The sequence below is a fragment of the Engraulis encrasicolus genome, chromosome 18 (assembly GCF_034702125.1).
Source record: "Engraulis encrasicolus isolate BLACKSEA-1 chromosome 18, IST_EnEncr_1.0, whole genome shotgun sequence".
Classification (NCBI taxonomy): Eukaryota; Metazoa; Chordata; class Actinopteri; order Clupeiformes; family Engraulidae; genus Engraulis; species Engraulis encrasicolus.
In genome coordinates this window covers 2,402,306-2,417,001 of record NC_085874.1, presented here as the reverse complement: position 1 = coordinate 2,417,001, position 14,696 = coordinate 2,402,306, and the positions used below count along the sequence as shown (strand labels likewise).

The window sequence follows — 14,696 nt, the reverse complement described above, 5'->3', positions numbered from 1 at the left end:
TATCATGCTCTTTCATTCTGGTACAAGTTGATGAAGCACTGCCGCAATTCCGTATGTCACGATTTTAAGGATATATGGTAAAAAAAATCATGTGATGCTTTAAATCCATCCAATCCGTAAGGAAAAGTATCCTCAAAAAAGCTAAGTGAAATCTTATAAGACAAGGCCCATGATGTAATGTGAGTGGGTCAATGACATTTTTTTTTTGCTCAGACGTCAGGTGATACAACCACAGCTAATGCCCATAAATGAACTAGTAATGGGTACAGGGGTGAAATTAGACAGGTGCGCACAGGTGCGTAGCACCAGTATAACATTTACAATAGGTGCGCAGTACCGGTAAGAGAATAGATTTATTGCTGCCCACAACCGGTACGAAACGAAAACTACTTTCACCCTGAATGGGTAAGAAATGTATTGAAATAAATATGCTTCTTAGAAAATACACACAAAAAAATAATTTAAGCCATACAATAGCCATACAAACGTGTGCTCCTAATAAAACGTCACTGACCCATATGTCACAATTTTAAGGAGATATGGTTGCGAAGTCAAGTGTTAGTTTAAATCCAATTTTGTTTATTATTTCCTAACACTATCGTATACTTAATTATTTTAATCTTACCAGGAACTTGGTCTTGTGGACCTCCAGAGCGGCGAAGAGGTTGGCCATGAAAGCAGGGCTTTCCTCTGTGTCGTCCCCGCGCTTGTGTCTGCGTGGCGGCTTCTCCTCCTCTGCCGCCGGTTCCTCCGCGGGAGTCTCTGCTGGAGCCTCCTCCTTCTTGGCCTCATCCTGCTTCTCCTTCTTCTCAGTACTGAGCATCCCAATCACATTCATAATAACATCACATTACGTCTCCTTTTTTAAGCCCCTATTTTTGCAGGGGCTTTTATGCCACACAGTTCTCAGGGAAAGACTTTCCAGACTTATTTAACATGATGACTTGTACTCAGAATTTGTCAGTGTCCACAAGGGGGTGCCACAAGGCTCAGTTTTAGGCCCCCTTTCATTCAATATGTTCATGAAGTGGGAGGAAATGTGTCTGTGTCATCGGCATAAAAATGTGTATTAGCATCAATCATTTTCTGCTTTGAGTCATCCCCTGCCAGTGTTGTTGATTCACTGCAGAAGGCTTTCGATGTGATCCAGCACACATTTCTACAGCTAAAATGACTACTTGATGCTGATAAGACTACGCAAATGGTGTTTTCAAAGCCAAGGAAGAAACTGTCAAACATCCCCACAGTTTTCACCCTTGAGGGAAATGAGATTGAAGTGGTAGGCCTGTATCTAAATATCTTGGTACGTATGTTGCTTGATGACACACTGAAAGGGCACACTGAAATGACACACTGAAAGGGCCTTTTCTGCCCCCACCTCATGGATTAATTTACAAAGGCATTTGAAATTAACAGAACTGATTCCATTGAGCGATTTTAATTCCAGGATGAGAGCACTTGAGACCGAGTCCATTGTCTGAAATTGTTTTAATTTATTTGATTGTCTTGTTATTTTAATGCAACGTCCACTTGGCCAGGACGCCCTTGAAAAAGAGATGTTTAAACTACTATTATTTTTCTATTATTCCTGGTAAAATAAAGGTTAAATAAAAAATATATAATAATTAATACATTATAAACTTTGATAGTACAGTGTGAGATGGTCACAGGAAGCAAGTGGGAGAGAGAGATGGGGGTGAACCAGGAAATGACGTAGGGCAGGAATCAAACCCAGTTGACGGCGTAACAATCAATTCACCAACCGTTTGAGTCATGGCTGGGGCCTGCATTACGTCTCCTAAGTCTTGGGAGAAATAAGGCCCCATCCACATTAATGCAGATAACATATGAAAACGTAGCTATCTGTTTACACCTCCCGTCCACACTGATACAGCAAAATCGAGATTTTTCAAAACAGCCACTGAAGTGAAGAAATCTTAACTACGGAAAGGCTTATTTCTATTTACTCGACTTACGTAATGTGGATATGGCTTCAGTCTCTCTGTCATTTACGTAAGGGTTAACGTTCGGCGAGAAGGTCGCTACCGTGGAATAGCAGCACGACAGAGAGAATCTTTAGACCCCGACGCGGAGCGGAGGGGTCTTGTTCTCTCTGAAGTGCTGCTATTCCACAAAGCGACCGACTCGCCGAAAGTTAACCCGCTTATTATATGGATATACTTAAATGATTCACACATGCGGGGACATTATTTAATGTTAAGATTGTTGCTGCGCAAAACAAAACAGTGCCGTTGTGGAACACCGCTAGGCAACAGCTAGCCAGGACAACAGGTGTTGTCTATCGCAGCAGCTGATTAGAGTGACAAAAGACCGGACCCCCTGCGGAGTGATATGAAACATTCGCTTTAGCCACTGACTTGTACACAAGCCAGTGGCTTTAGCAGTGAACGTCTTGTTGCCATTGACAGCGGTAGCCAGGACAACGGGTGCTGTCTATCACAGCAGCTGATTAGAGTCTTGTTGAAAAGTCGCTTTAGCAGTGAAAAGTCTTGTTGCCATTGACAGCGGTCTGTTATAGACCAACCCGTCCGTTATCAAAAAATAACAGACGTCCGAACGTTGGGGAGCCCCGTTGAAATGAATGGAGCATTCGACAGATGACGTCACAACCATATAATAAAATAACATAATGACTTCTCTCACATCACAATATATCACTGGTGTCCTCCTTTTCCACAGTGGCAGTGGTGTACATCACAATCACACTATGCAGTATGTATATTTGTACTCTGTCTTGACTGCACTTACTCTGCTTTTTCTGTCTCCGACACCTTCACGTCAGCCATCTGTGAAAAAAAAACAGCCGTCAGATTGAAGTTCTCAAAACATGGACTTAAGATGCCATGGATGAGATTCAGAGATTCAGGGTGCAATTGACTTCTGAGAGTAAAGATTCTGCTATGTACTGGTGTTACCACTGCACTCATCACAGGTACAAACATGAACTAGCTCTCTGTTGTGGGCAGCCATTTCCTAATGGCTAAGGACATGGGATTTAGATCCTAGGGTTGCAGGTTCAAATCCCACTCAAGGACTTTGGTACTGGCTGTTTGCAGATCATGTCCCATCATGCAATCCACTTCTTGGAGCTAAATTTCTCAAACAGAAAGCCATTTATCTCAAAGGAATATCTTTGGTTTGCATGAAAATATTATAGAGTTGTATACATGTTGTAGTATTATATAATGTTATTGTTATATTCTGCCTTTATTATAGGGTTTTTTAAAATTTAAAGTGGTACACAAAAAATGACCATGTTCCCACCGTCATGACGATGGTCACACATACAGTAAGTTATGTACTGGTATATATAGACACTTCCTAATATGTTATAGAAGAAGGTGAACAAACAGTAAGTAGTGGTGGTCACTAAGGATAGTCAGGTGGTACAAGGTTGGGTAAGAGTAATATGTGTATCTGAAATCTCTATAGCACTGTAAATGTGGAAGCATGAAGTTAATATACTTTTATTGAACTTCAAGTAACAACAAAATGTCATAGAAGTGTACTCCAACACACTCTTTATGCCTTACGAATGCATGAAAAGCGTGTTTGGAGCATAATTTCAAAAGTAGGCTTGTAGTGCACTTAAAGCTGTCCAAAAGCGGTGCCAATTTAGCATAGTTCTACTCATTGTGCTGCAAGTGTGCTGAAATACTGTTACAGTAGTACTCCAGCACACTAACACTGCAATGAAACACACTTTATATCAACGAAAAATGTACACTTTGTACTAAGTATAGTCATCAAAAGTACAAGGATATGTGTTTTTCACCTGGGCTAACCCCACACTACTCCAGGGACAACACCCTGTACTTCAAAATAACCATAAGTCGCTTTGGATAGTGTAATGTAATGTATTGCACCTTTCTAGAGGATATTATCGACTTCTGTCTGTGGAGATTCTTTTTTTATCCAGATGATGGCAGTGAATATCAAGTACATTCATATTCTTGGTAGGATTGCTCTAACAGGAAGTGAAGTTTCATACAACCTACTGAACGTAGGTAATTTCTTTTGGATTTTTTACTTTTTTAAGTGGCTTTTCTTCACCACTGATGCTGATAGAGATTACCATACAAACCTTTTTCTCTGTTGGCTTGGTTTCGAAAGGCTCGTCGACGTCACCCAGGCCCAGTTCCGCCGCGTGCTTGCCATCCCGCTTGCCCGCCCCGCCCATCAGCTCCACCATAAGGTCTACCTCCACCGGCTCGCTGCCCGTCATCTGCACCATGTCGGTCATCATCATCATTTCCCCGCCCTCCCCTTTGTCCACTTCTATGACGTCGCCGTGGATTCCGAACTGCGTAGGGTCGGGCATGTTGCCAAGGATGTCGGTCACCTTCATGTTCTTGGCGCCCTCGACCAGGCCACCGCCGAAGATGGAGGACCAGATAATGTGGAAGAAGCCGAAGATCACGCCGTAGATTCCTTTAAAGAAGCCAGTGAAGAGCATCCAGAAGAAGCCAAAGAAGCCTGCTATCATCTCACGGATGGTGAGCTTCATGACCTTCTTGGCCTGCTTGGCCATGCTGCGGAAGGTCAGCAACTGGCGGAAGTTGGAGATCTTCTTCTTCACGGAGGTGCAGGCTGCCGAGAAGGCCGACTGGGCCTCTTGGGCTTCCTCTTCCTCCTCCTCCGCAGCTTCCTCTTCCTCCTCCTCTTCCTCGCGGCGCTCGACGGTGTCTGGCTCGGAGATCTGCGAGGCCAGTTGCATCTCAAAGATGGTGTCCTCGCAGAAGTTGACGAACATCTCCATCTTCTCGCTCTCTGCACCCTCATTGACCACGGCGAAAATGAAGTCTCGCTTGGACTCCTTGACTTGCGGTTTCTCCCACTGGGTGCGGCTCATCTCGCTAATCTCAAAGTACACTCTCTCGATCCTCTTAGCACTGCCGATGATCTCAATACGACCAAGATAGGGTTCAAAGTAGGAGAGGACGCTCTCTGCAAGGTCAAGGAAAGTCGATAAGCGACCATCGTGTGGCATGTGCTCTGAAAGGTTGGTGAGCAACACGGCCACGTTGAAGCCGATGTCTTTGGCGGGTTCGTGGAAGTGGTCAGTAAACTCCTCATAGTTAAATATGTCGTTTTCATCCGCCTCCACGCAGGAGAGCAGGAACTCGATCTCGGACTGGGAATACTGCTTCTGGTTCTCCATCGCCTTCTGGAAATCCCTTTTTGATATGACCCCCTTTACTTCGGGATCGTACTCTTTGAAGTTGTCAGAGGTTGTAAGGTCTTTCAGTTTGAGGAACATATCGAAGAACTTGAGGATCATCTCAACATTACTGGAGGATTCCACCAGTGTATCCACCATCTGTTTCCCTATAGTTCCATTTACCACATTACCTGCAAGCAAGAGGAGTAGGCTTAAATCATTATTCGTTTTTTTTTCACATTATTTTTTTTGGGTATTTAATGCCTTTATTTTTCAGAAAAAAACAGTGAAGATAGCAACAGGAAAGTAGCATGAGAGAGGCGAGGGAGGATTGGAAAAGACCTTGGGTTGGCATCAAACCCAAGTCCTTGGTGTAACATTAGCCTACAGTGCCTTAGTCGTTCAAGCCACCACTCTAAATTAGTTTTAGCGTAAGATGTAGTTTAGCTTTATGGACCAGAAGCCATTTTTTTCTATAGGTCTGCATAACCTCATGAATTAGTGTTTTTGTGCTATAGGTCAGTGTACAGTATGTGTGTACCATACGTTGTTATACGATGTTAATTAGCTTTATAGGTAACTCCGGTACTAGAACTGCTTTGTGAATTGTCCCTATCAAATAAGCTAAACATTTTACGTCATTATGAATGAGCTGTTACCAGAATGGCAATTACCAAGTCGAAATGAATTACTAAAGGCCCCATGTTCTGTCATAGTAGTGTAGTAATATAGTAGTTAACTTTCAATGTCTATTAGAGCGTGCCACAGGAGGTACGGCGTGCATTAAGGGGCTACCTAAACTAAACTAAACTAAACAGTTAGTGCCATAAACCTTAGTTTTTTGTCAACTGATATAAGTGCCTCACTCAATACATAAAATGCAATGGGTACCCAATTTGGCTTATAGTGTCCCACAAAGAAACTTTGAATATAAACTTTCCTCAGCTGGTTCTTGTGACAGCCATCCCTAGTTTCTTCCTAAAAATCCTCAATTTTGTTAAAATGTACAATGTTTTCTGGCTGCACGAAAGCATGACTGGATGCCATCCTATGCAAACGTAGGGTTCTGCTCAAAGACAGCAGAAGTATTTGGGAGAGGCTTCATTCACCTAACCAATGACGCACTTCGCGTGATGAATTCATGCGAAAAATGTGCATAGTGCCCCTTTACGTTTCTTACCCTCAAGGAGAGACAGCATCATCACCACCATATCTTTCTGAAGATCCATCAGTTCAGTCAACAACTCAATTTGACTTGAGTCCTAATAGAAAATGAAGGTAAAAAGAGAGACAACAAGGTCATATTTCCTGAATAACAAAGGTGACGTTTATGCTCTTTTCTCATTCTCCACCACCACACTAGGTATCAGTCTACTGTTGCGTGTTGTAATAGCAAGAAGAAGTAGTAAAGGTGTGTTCTTTGCCAGTGCAGGTGCAGCTATAAGATAACATCATGACACACTAGCTATTAACACTCTGCTATTCTGAATTGAATCTTAAAAATACCTGATTTTCTTTATTTTACTTGTAGCACAACAATGTACAATGTTGGAAATGTTTCGCACCTGTGAAAGCTTCATCTGCATGTTTGCAAACACATGCAGGAATCCAACCACTGCATCCCAAAGTCTGCTGTGTGCCAAACTCTGCTGGTTACCAATGCAGGGGCCCTGAGGAAAGATAGGAAGCACTTGTAAGCACTAATGCTCACTCGTCCCAACAAGAGTCAGTTTGAAACAAAAAGCACCCAAAAAACAGACTTCTCAAACCTTTCTAGAAAGAGACCATAAATAATCACAACTCCAGCCATAACATTAATAACACTAAAACATGACAGACTTTTCGTTCCTTGGTAACAAAATAATTGCAATGCGGTTCCATCACATTTAATTCCATGATGCACTAGTAGTATAACCAAACATCTTCTAGATTAATCAAGCCCATACTTTTCCGGGATGCATGTGACGTCATGTTAACACCCCTTAAGGAGATCTTAGGTTTGGAGGCCTTTAGGAGACTTTAGGTTGAGAATAACTGCATTTCTCTGGCGGAAGCGCACATCTCATGCAAGCCGCCAACAAACCCCACAGGAATAGAAAAAGGAGGGGACAATGCCCCCTTAGGAGGCCGAACATGAGCACACTCTTTTGCATTGGGTAGGCAGGGTTGATTTATCTTACTCTACTAGAAGATGTTTGGTATAACTGCTTTGGGCAGGAATTTTAAAGCATACCTGAATGTACTCAGTGAGTGAGTTGAACACCTGCTTGGCAACGCTGAGGGCTTTGGAGAAGTTGAACTGGCCAGCTTCATCCATGACATCTTTTCCAGAGTAGTACCAGTAAAAATCACTGATGGACTCCTGAAAGTATAACACAATGGCCGTCAGACATAAAAGTCGATCGTCTTTTTTTTTAGAGAGAAAGAGACACAGATGTTAGCTCTTCAATATATCAAACATACAGCATAATGTTAGCTATTCAACAGATAAAAACATCCAGTATAATGCTACAATTACCCGTTGTCTAATTTCATGCATCATGTCTGCAGGCCTATCACAGCCAAGCAAGTAAACTAGGCAATTGCCAAGGGGCCCGAGCTGAAAGTGAGCCCCCGGGTAATGTACTTATATATTCCTCTGGTAATGTAGGCTACTTATAAATTCCCCTGGTAATGTACTTGTACAGAATTCAACTGACAGTGATGGCAGCTTTGTGAGTGAGGCAAAACGTCCCTAAATTCAATGACCAAAAAGTGCAATGATACTGCCATCCAAATTACTCTGGTAACACTTTAGCATAACAGTCTCTTGTTCAATGCTATTAACACTTGACTGACATTTATTATTGGACTAATTATAAACAAAACATTTACCAATGTTTAATTTGTGATAAGTAAGACCCAACCTATAGCTGCACAGCAGCGTGAGAACCGGCTCCTACTGGATGAGTTTAATACATGTTTGCCTACTGGACACTTGTATATTCAGTGGTTTTGCTCTTTGGAGGACAAACGTCTAGGACTGTATGTAGAAATATTTCTTCCAGGAGTATTTCTAACTCATTTACAAACATTTGTGAATCTTTTGTTGATAATTAGTTCATTATTTACAAAGTGTTAATAAAGCTATTTAAGGGACTGTCGTTCTAAAGTGTTAACATCTCTCTTGAGGGGAGATAAAAAGGACCCCCAAGTTCATCTTTGCCTAGGCCCCAAATATTTCGAAACAGCCCTGCATGCCTGAGATATTTCAACCCTGACCTGCCACAACAGGTCAGACAACGTGGCTGTACAAGCTTCACAAAGGACTTAGTTTAGGGAAAGAAGATTTTGTATACAGTAAATGCAGACAAGGCAGGCCTCAAGTATATCAAATCAATGTACTGTATGCACCTTATTTCCCAGCCTACTAAGTCCGCCGTTTCAATGTTTTTTGCACTCCCACAGAATTTCCATCTCCAGAAGTTCCTTTTAAACTGCCCATAGCCCTTCTTAGTTTTCCTGGTGAACCAGAAGCTATGTGTTGACGCCCAGTGGGCTGGGCTACACAAAGGCTACTGGTTCACCAGGAAACTTCTTAGTAGCAGCAGAAGCTGATAAAAAGTTCAGTACTTTATCACACCAATGCCATTACCTGTAGCCGGAGCAAGTAGTCCACGGTGCTAATGATGATGTTGACCGTCATGGTGTTACCAGTCTGGGTACGCAAGTAGTTCTGGAAATCTGCATTGTGAAGTGTCAAGGTATCAGAACATTAAAAATCTCTGTTGTCTAGATAAAAATAATCTAAGGAATGTGTATGTTAAAAAAACAGCCTGATAGCAGCTACTGCATAGTGAATTATGCAGTGTTAGGTCAACCCTTAAAGAGTCCATATTAACACTATTGGACTACTCTTTAAGTGTTAAATCCACTCTGCAGAATTTACTGTACACCCGTTGGAGAAATCCTTACCGGAGTTGTGGCCCTCACAGAGCAGCTGTAAGAACCTAAACAGGTCCTTGGTAAAGTCATCGTTCTGCAACACTTTGGAAGCTTTATAGGAAGGTTACAGGGTTGGAAAGTCACTGTTAAATTCAAGGTAATAATTTATGTCCATGCATGGCAGTGCAATTCATCGTAACACATACAGTATTACCTGGATAGTTCATTTATAGGCACTTACATGACAAACTCGATTCATTGTCTGTGGATACAGTAGTCTATAAGTGACCATACAAGTAAAATCTGACTTAACAAAAAAAGCGGGACACTGCTAGATTCACAGCAATATATACACAGGACAGGTAGCTCCACCACGAAGCTCTACCATGTGGTTGCACTACATTACCAAGTTTTATAATACTCTTAATTTTCCCAGCAATTTGTTGCAATTGAGTAGCTTGAAATGGTACAAAGGTAAGTACAGCCAAAGGATTGATTCCCCATCAAATTGGTTCAACTACTGGACAGAAGAGTGAAGAGTTTCTTTGGTGCATTAGGGAATGCAGGGAACCATTGGGAAGTTCTTGTTCCTTCCTTTGCAATGGTTGGTTTTTAACATTTGTTGCATTTCCACTTGGACTTCAAATTCAAGTCAAAGTAGCTGCATTAATTTCTACCCATCAGAATTAATCTGATGGGACCTGTAATTGTGAATTCATGATCGACTGTCTTGGCCATCTTTCCGTGCATCTCGCCCAGGGAGTAAATCAGTTAAGTGTACTGCAGCTGACAATGTCGATTAAAGTCAAATGTGTCTACACTTTGATCAAGTGAAAAGTTTGGAATATACTGTAAAACATTGCAAAGGTAAAAAGGTTTGCCCTACTGCGTTAAGTTTGTAAGTTAACTCAACTCAAGGCTTAAATCAACTCAAGGCTTTCTCAACTTGACTCAACTCACAAACTGAAGGCAGCAGTGCAACTTCATTTTTAACTGGCTGCAATGTTTTACTGTAAAGATTTGAAAAATGCTAAATGTGATACTGTATTTGTTACATAGTTACTTTTTCCAACATAAACTAGAATTGAAATTGAAACATAATAAGAAGTTAAATTTATGGTGGTCGAGGTGGCAGGTGGGGGGTGGCGGGTGGCGGGTGGGTTTGGGGGTGTTCTAAGACTTCGCATCGGTAGTGTACATGGACAGATACATGGTAGGCCAGGACAATTGAGTCAACGTCTCAATACCACGCAAACAAGCTGAGCCACAAAATGGCTACCATGGCACACAACACATGACCACCATACACAATGACGAATGCGGATGATTAGAAGCAATGAAAGACAATGAATTAGTGTTGTGATGACACCTGTGCGCCCTACACGTATACAAAACACATGCACACATCGCCATAGGGTAGTACTCTGGTAGTGGTGGTCTGGAGCTACACATCTAAAGAGTGTTGATTGAGATGTCATCTCAGCTCAGCATGCAGCTTGCTTGGGACTTTTTCGGGACTCCGAGTAACCACCAGGACAGGCGGTGGAGAACAAGGAGGTGGAAGAGGGACGGGGATGACCAGGGGTCATGGGGAGAGAGGGATGGGGAGAGAGGGATGGGGAGAGGTGAAGATTCAGGACACAGGAGGCAGGGTTGCCAGATGGGACTGATCATTTCTAACCCACTAGAGGCACAAGTTGCACAACCGATTTTAAGTAATTCTTAAAATTCTTGCCCAATATGTTTTTTTTTAAACCCGCAGATGATTAGCAAAAACAGACAAATTGGGTGGGAGATCGCCAAATTAGACTTTTTTATCACCTTGACATCAGACAAGTTCCGTTTTTGAAGCGAAGCAGGACAAACGACAACCGATTTCCGTATGCCTATGCCACTGGGTGCTACTTTTCAAATGCATTGAATGGAAGATGTCTGACATCACCTGAGAAAGGCTAATCTGGCAACCGTGGCAGGGGAAGTGGGAGGGAGGGTGGCTGGTGAAAGTAGAGCGGATGGTGGTGATGGAGGAGGGGAAGGGAATAGAAGAGGGGGAAGAGGGGATGGGAGTGTAAAGGTCACAGTGTTAGAGAGCGTTAGACAGCCTGGGAGAGCAGTGTGCTTAACTATATTTACCCTTCTCACTCGCGTTGACTGGTGTCCATGAGAATGAATGAGAGGAGGGAGACAGACAGGAGAAGCAGGTGTAAGCAAGAGGAGCAGGAGAAGACAACCACATTCTCGTAAGTCAATCCAAATTCAAGGTAAACAAAAAAAATGATTTAATAAATTCTAAAAATGTACAGATGCAAAACGGAGACAATTTGATGTTGCAGACTGCTTGGTAATATGGTAACAGATCGGCATAATGAAGACAAAAACAGAGCTTTAAATGACCTGACGAGAAGAAGGGTTTAATGTTTAATGTGTAGAGTTTAATGTTGTACACTAAAAGTACCTCAATTATTGCATAAAACTAAACAAAAGCAAGGTTATAATAAGTTCAATGGCCTGTGATCCCAACTACTTTTCTACTGTCACTGCCCTACAGTACACACAACTCACTGAAATAAATGATCTTGGTAGGGGCTATTCACCCGGCCTTTGTGTGTGAGTAGCTCTGGAGGCCACAACCCTGCACGGAACTACACATGTCAGGCGAGAGTCAGGCAAGGACACACTCACTACCATGGACTGGATTTTGATATATGACATTCTGATATTGAGATATTATGAGAAAGTGGGGAATGTATTGACAATATGCTCCAATACGTTTACAGTTTGTTTACAGAAAGCTTGGATCATTATTGAAAAAGCAGTTGGCCAGTGGTTGTACACAAGCCTGCAAATGGAGGCTGTGAGTAGGGGTTGTCTCAGGACAGCAAATTGATTTTGACATCACATTGACCGGCTGCTGCTGAGGGAGGGGAGTGAGAGGACATTGTGAAATCACATTACGTCAGGCTAATACGATTCCTTTCACTGTGGCCCCATGGCAAATAATGGCATAAGACTGTTTGTGGTTTCGGTTTTGGTAAAGGGAAAATAGAGGCCAGCGTGATATGAAAAATCTGTCAAATCAAAAAAGCTACAAATGTAGAAATGATACACAATAGTCTCGGGTTTGGTTTGAGAGGGGAAAATAGAGGCAAGTGTGCCATACAAATCTAGCAGATGAGAAAAGGTAGAAATGATGTTGTTTACTGTACTGATGTACATCAACGGTTGGTTTGTAAGTGGACAGAAAAGGCAGCTGTGACATCATGCAAACTGGCGGATAAAAATTGTTGTCAATAGCACACTCTTTAAAAAACCTTTTTTTCCTCATATTCCTCATCTGAAAATCCCACGTATTAAAGCATGACGTTACTGCGCTGAAGGGTTATGGCACAGTGACAGTGACACAGTGATGTTACTGTACGTGCAATGGTACAAGTCTCACAAATTCAGATGACCGCTGGACACAAAGGTCACATCTGAAATGTTCCGTCATTCAGTATCTATGTACTATGTAGTAAATAGAACAATAATTAAGTGCATTCTACATAGTACGCTATAGACTGAAGGAGTGAACACCTTTAGACACGGCCACAGTGTACTTCATTGCAAACAGCACACTGGTCTGCAAATAAGATCTTGCTCAAAACGTTACAGAGGAGAAATAAACATATAACGATAGGGACACCACCCAGAAAAATCATGCAGTGTTATTTCAACACTTAGAGAGTGGATTTAACATGTTCTGGAGTGTATTTAGTCCCAGAGTACTCTTTAAGTGATGAAATAACACTGCTGGCTTCCCGTGCACTCACTTGATCCTTCTTCTGACACCATGCCAAGACTCTCTGCTTTGTTTTGTCTCTCAAATGCATTCAGGTCAAGGACGCTGATGGGGGAAATACATAATGGATTACCGGTAGGTATCAGAAGATGAACAATTCATCGGTTTAATTTTTATTGCAAACAAAAGCCTTGTAAAGTATAGAGTACATTTTATTAGCTAGGGAATAGCTCTTAATTGATTCCAAAGGAAACTAATGTGTCTAGCAGCATATACTGTATTATGTACATGTACATATATCAAAAAAAATTTCACATATCTATGTACATACAAATATTGACAGAACAAAATCCCTTCATGATAATTGATGGCATATACAACACCTGCAAGCTTGCATGAGTCCAGACAGACTCTTGAAGAAGCCAGCATCTCTTTTTTCTTTCAGGTAATCCAGCATTTTCTGCAAGAAAAAAAATGCATGTGAATTTCATGTAAAGAAATGGTATATGGTGTGTGTGTGTGTGTGTGTGTGTGTGTGTGTGTGTGTGTGTGTGTGTGTGTGTGTGTGTGTGTGTGTGTGTGTGTGTGTGTGTGTGTGTGTGTGTGTGTGTGTGTGTGTGTATGGGTGCGTGCATGGGTGCGTGCATGAGTGTGTGTGTGCATTTGAGAGAGAGAGTGTGCGTACCTGCTGTACAATCACATTACCACCATTGAGAATCGAGATACCCAGTTTCAGGGTTCCAGTTACCATCGGCCCAAGTCGGCCTGTGGAATTTGTCAACAAGTTAACGTGAGTTCATACACATCAACTACACAAGTTGATCATTTTGTCTTGAGACAGGTCAGGCCAATAACCCATCATTTTTAAGCCATACCTTCCTCCTACCACCCCTCCTGTTCTTAGGCTTAGACAGAGGTGTCAAAAAGCAAACATCCTGTCACATGTTCCTCATAAAACTGTATCCCAAGTGCATGCTAATTACAAACAACTGATTCATGGCTGGATGGAGTCAAATGAGTTACAGGAAATTTCATTTCTGAATCTGAATTTGAATTATTTCTTGAGTGACACATCTGGCACATCTATCTACAGTACAATACAATACAGTACAGTACAATACAATACAGTACAGTACAGTACAGTACAGTACAATACAATACAGTACAGTACAGTACAGTACAGTACAATACAATAAATAAAATACAAAACAACACAACACAACACAGAAACCATGACGCGTAGGGCCATGGCATATGAGTGATGCATCAACTTCACTTTATGTAAAATAGAATAGAAAGGACTAGAATAGAAAGGACTAGAATAGAATAGAACTCATGACATGTGGGGCCATGGCACATGAGTCATGTCTCACCTTTACTGGCACTAATCATCTGCAGCACCATCTCTGCTGCCCCGCGGGCGTGCAGTCTGGCCTGCTGGTACAAGATCTTCTGCTTCTCCATCTCTTTTTCCTGTGGGTCACATAAACACACATACGCACGCACGCACGCACCCACGCACCCACGCACACACACACACACACACACACACACACACACACACACACACACACACACACACAGAAAACAGCCGTCAAATCTACAATACTGCATTGCCGTGATTCTCAAACTGTGGGCCATGAAGGTATTCCAAGTGGGCCCTGAAATCATTTTCTAAACATTCTAAATAATGTGTTACTGTTGACTCTTCATTTGATTTCTATTTCTTATTGGGCCAGAGGAGGGCCCCAAACATGTGTGAACATTTCAAGTGGGCCCCAATTTGCTGTATCATATCCTACACTGGTAGGC

The 14,696-nt window shown here is 42.1% G+C and overlaps 1 protein-coding gene across 5 annotated transcripts in view; it reads right to left on the bottom strand.

Moving 5' to 3' along the window:
- Positions 1-14,696, bottom strand: part of LOC134468876 (ryanodine receptor 3-like) — a 204,102-nt gene that overhangs the window by 9,353 nt on the left and 180,053 nt on the right. For 2 of the 5 annotated variants that reach the window (XM_063222788.1, XM_063222789.1), the window contains 14 exons: positions 14,258-14,357; positions 13,570-13,649; positions 13,268-13,344; positions 12,916-12,989; positions 11,240-11,257; positions 9,348-9,368; positions 9,137-9,217; positions 8,817-8,905; positions 7,416-7,544; positions 6,748-6,852; positions 6,363-6,444; positions 4,106-5,373; positions 2,770-2,807; positions 626-815 (listed from right to left, as the gene is read on the bottom strand). In XM_063222788.1, the coding sequence (XP_063078858.1) occupies positions 626-815; positions 2,770-2,807; positions 4,106-5,373; positions 6,363-6,444; positions 6,748-6,852; positions 7,416-7,544; positions 8,817-8,905; positions 9,137-9,217; positions 9,348-9,368; positions 11,240-11,257; positions 12,916-12,989; positions 13,268-13,344; positions 13,570-13,649; positions 14,258-14,357 (2,352 nt within the window). The remainder of the gene's footprint in view (positions 1-625; positions 816-2,769; positions 2,808-4,105; positions 5,374-6,362; positions 6,445-6,747; positions 6,853-7,415; positions 7,545-8,816; positions 8,906-9,136; positions 9,218-9,347; positions 9,369-11,239; positions 11,258-12,915; positions 12,990-13,267; positions 13,345-13,569; positions 13,650-14,257; positions 14,358-14,696) is intronic. The other 3 variants (XM_063222791.1, XM_063222792.1, XM_063222790.1) reach the window with 2 other exon arrangements.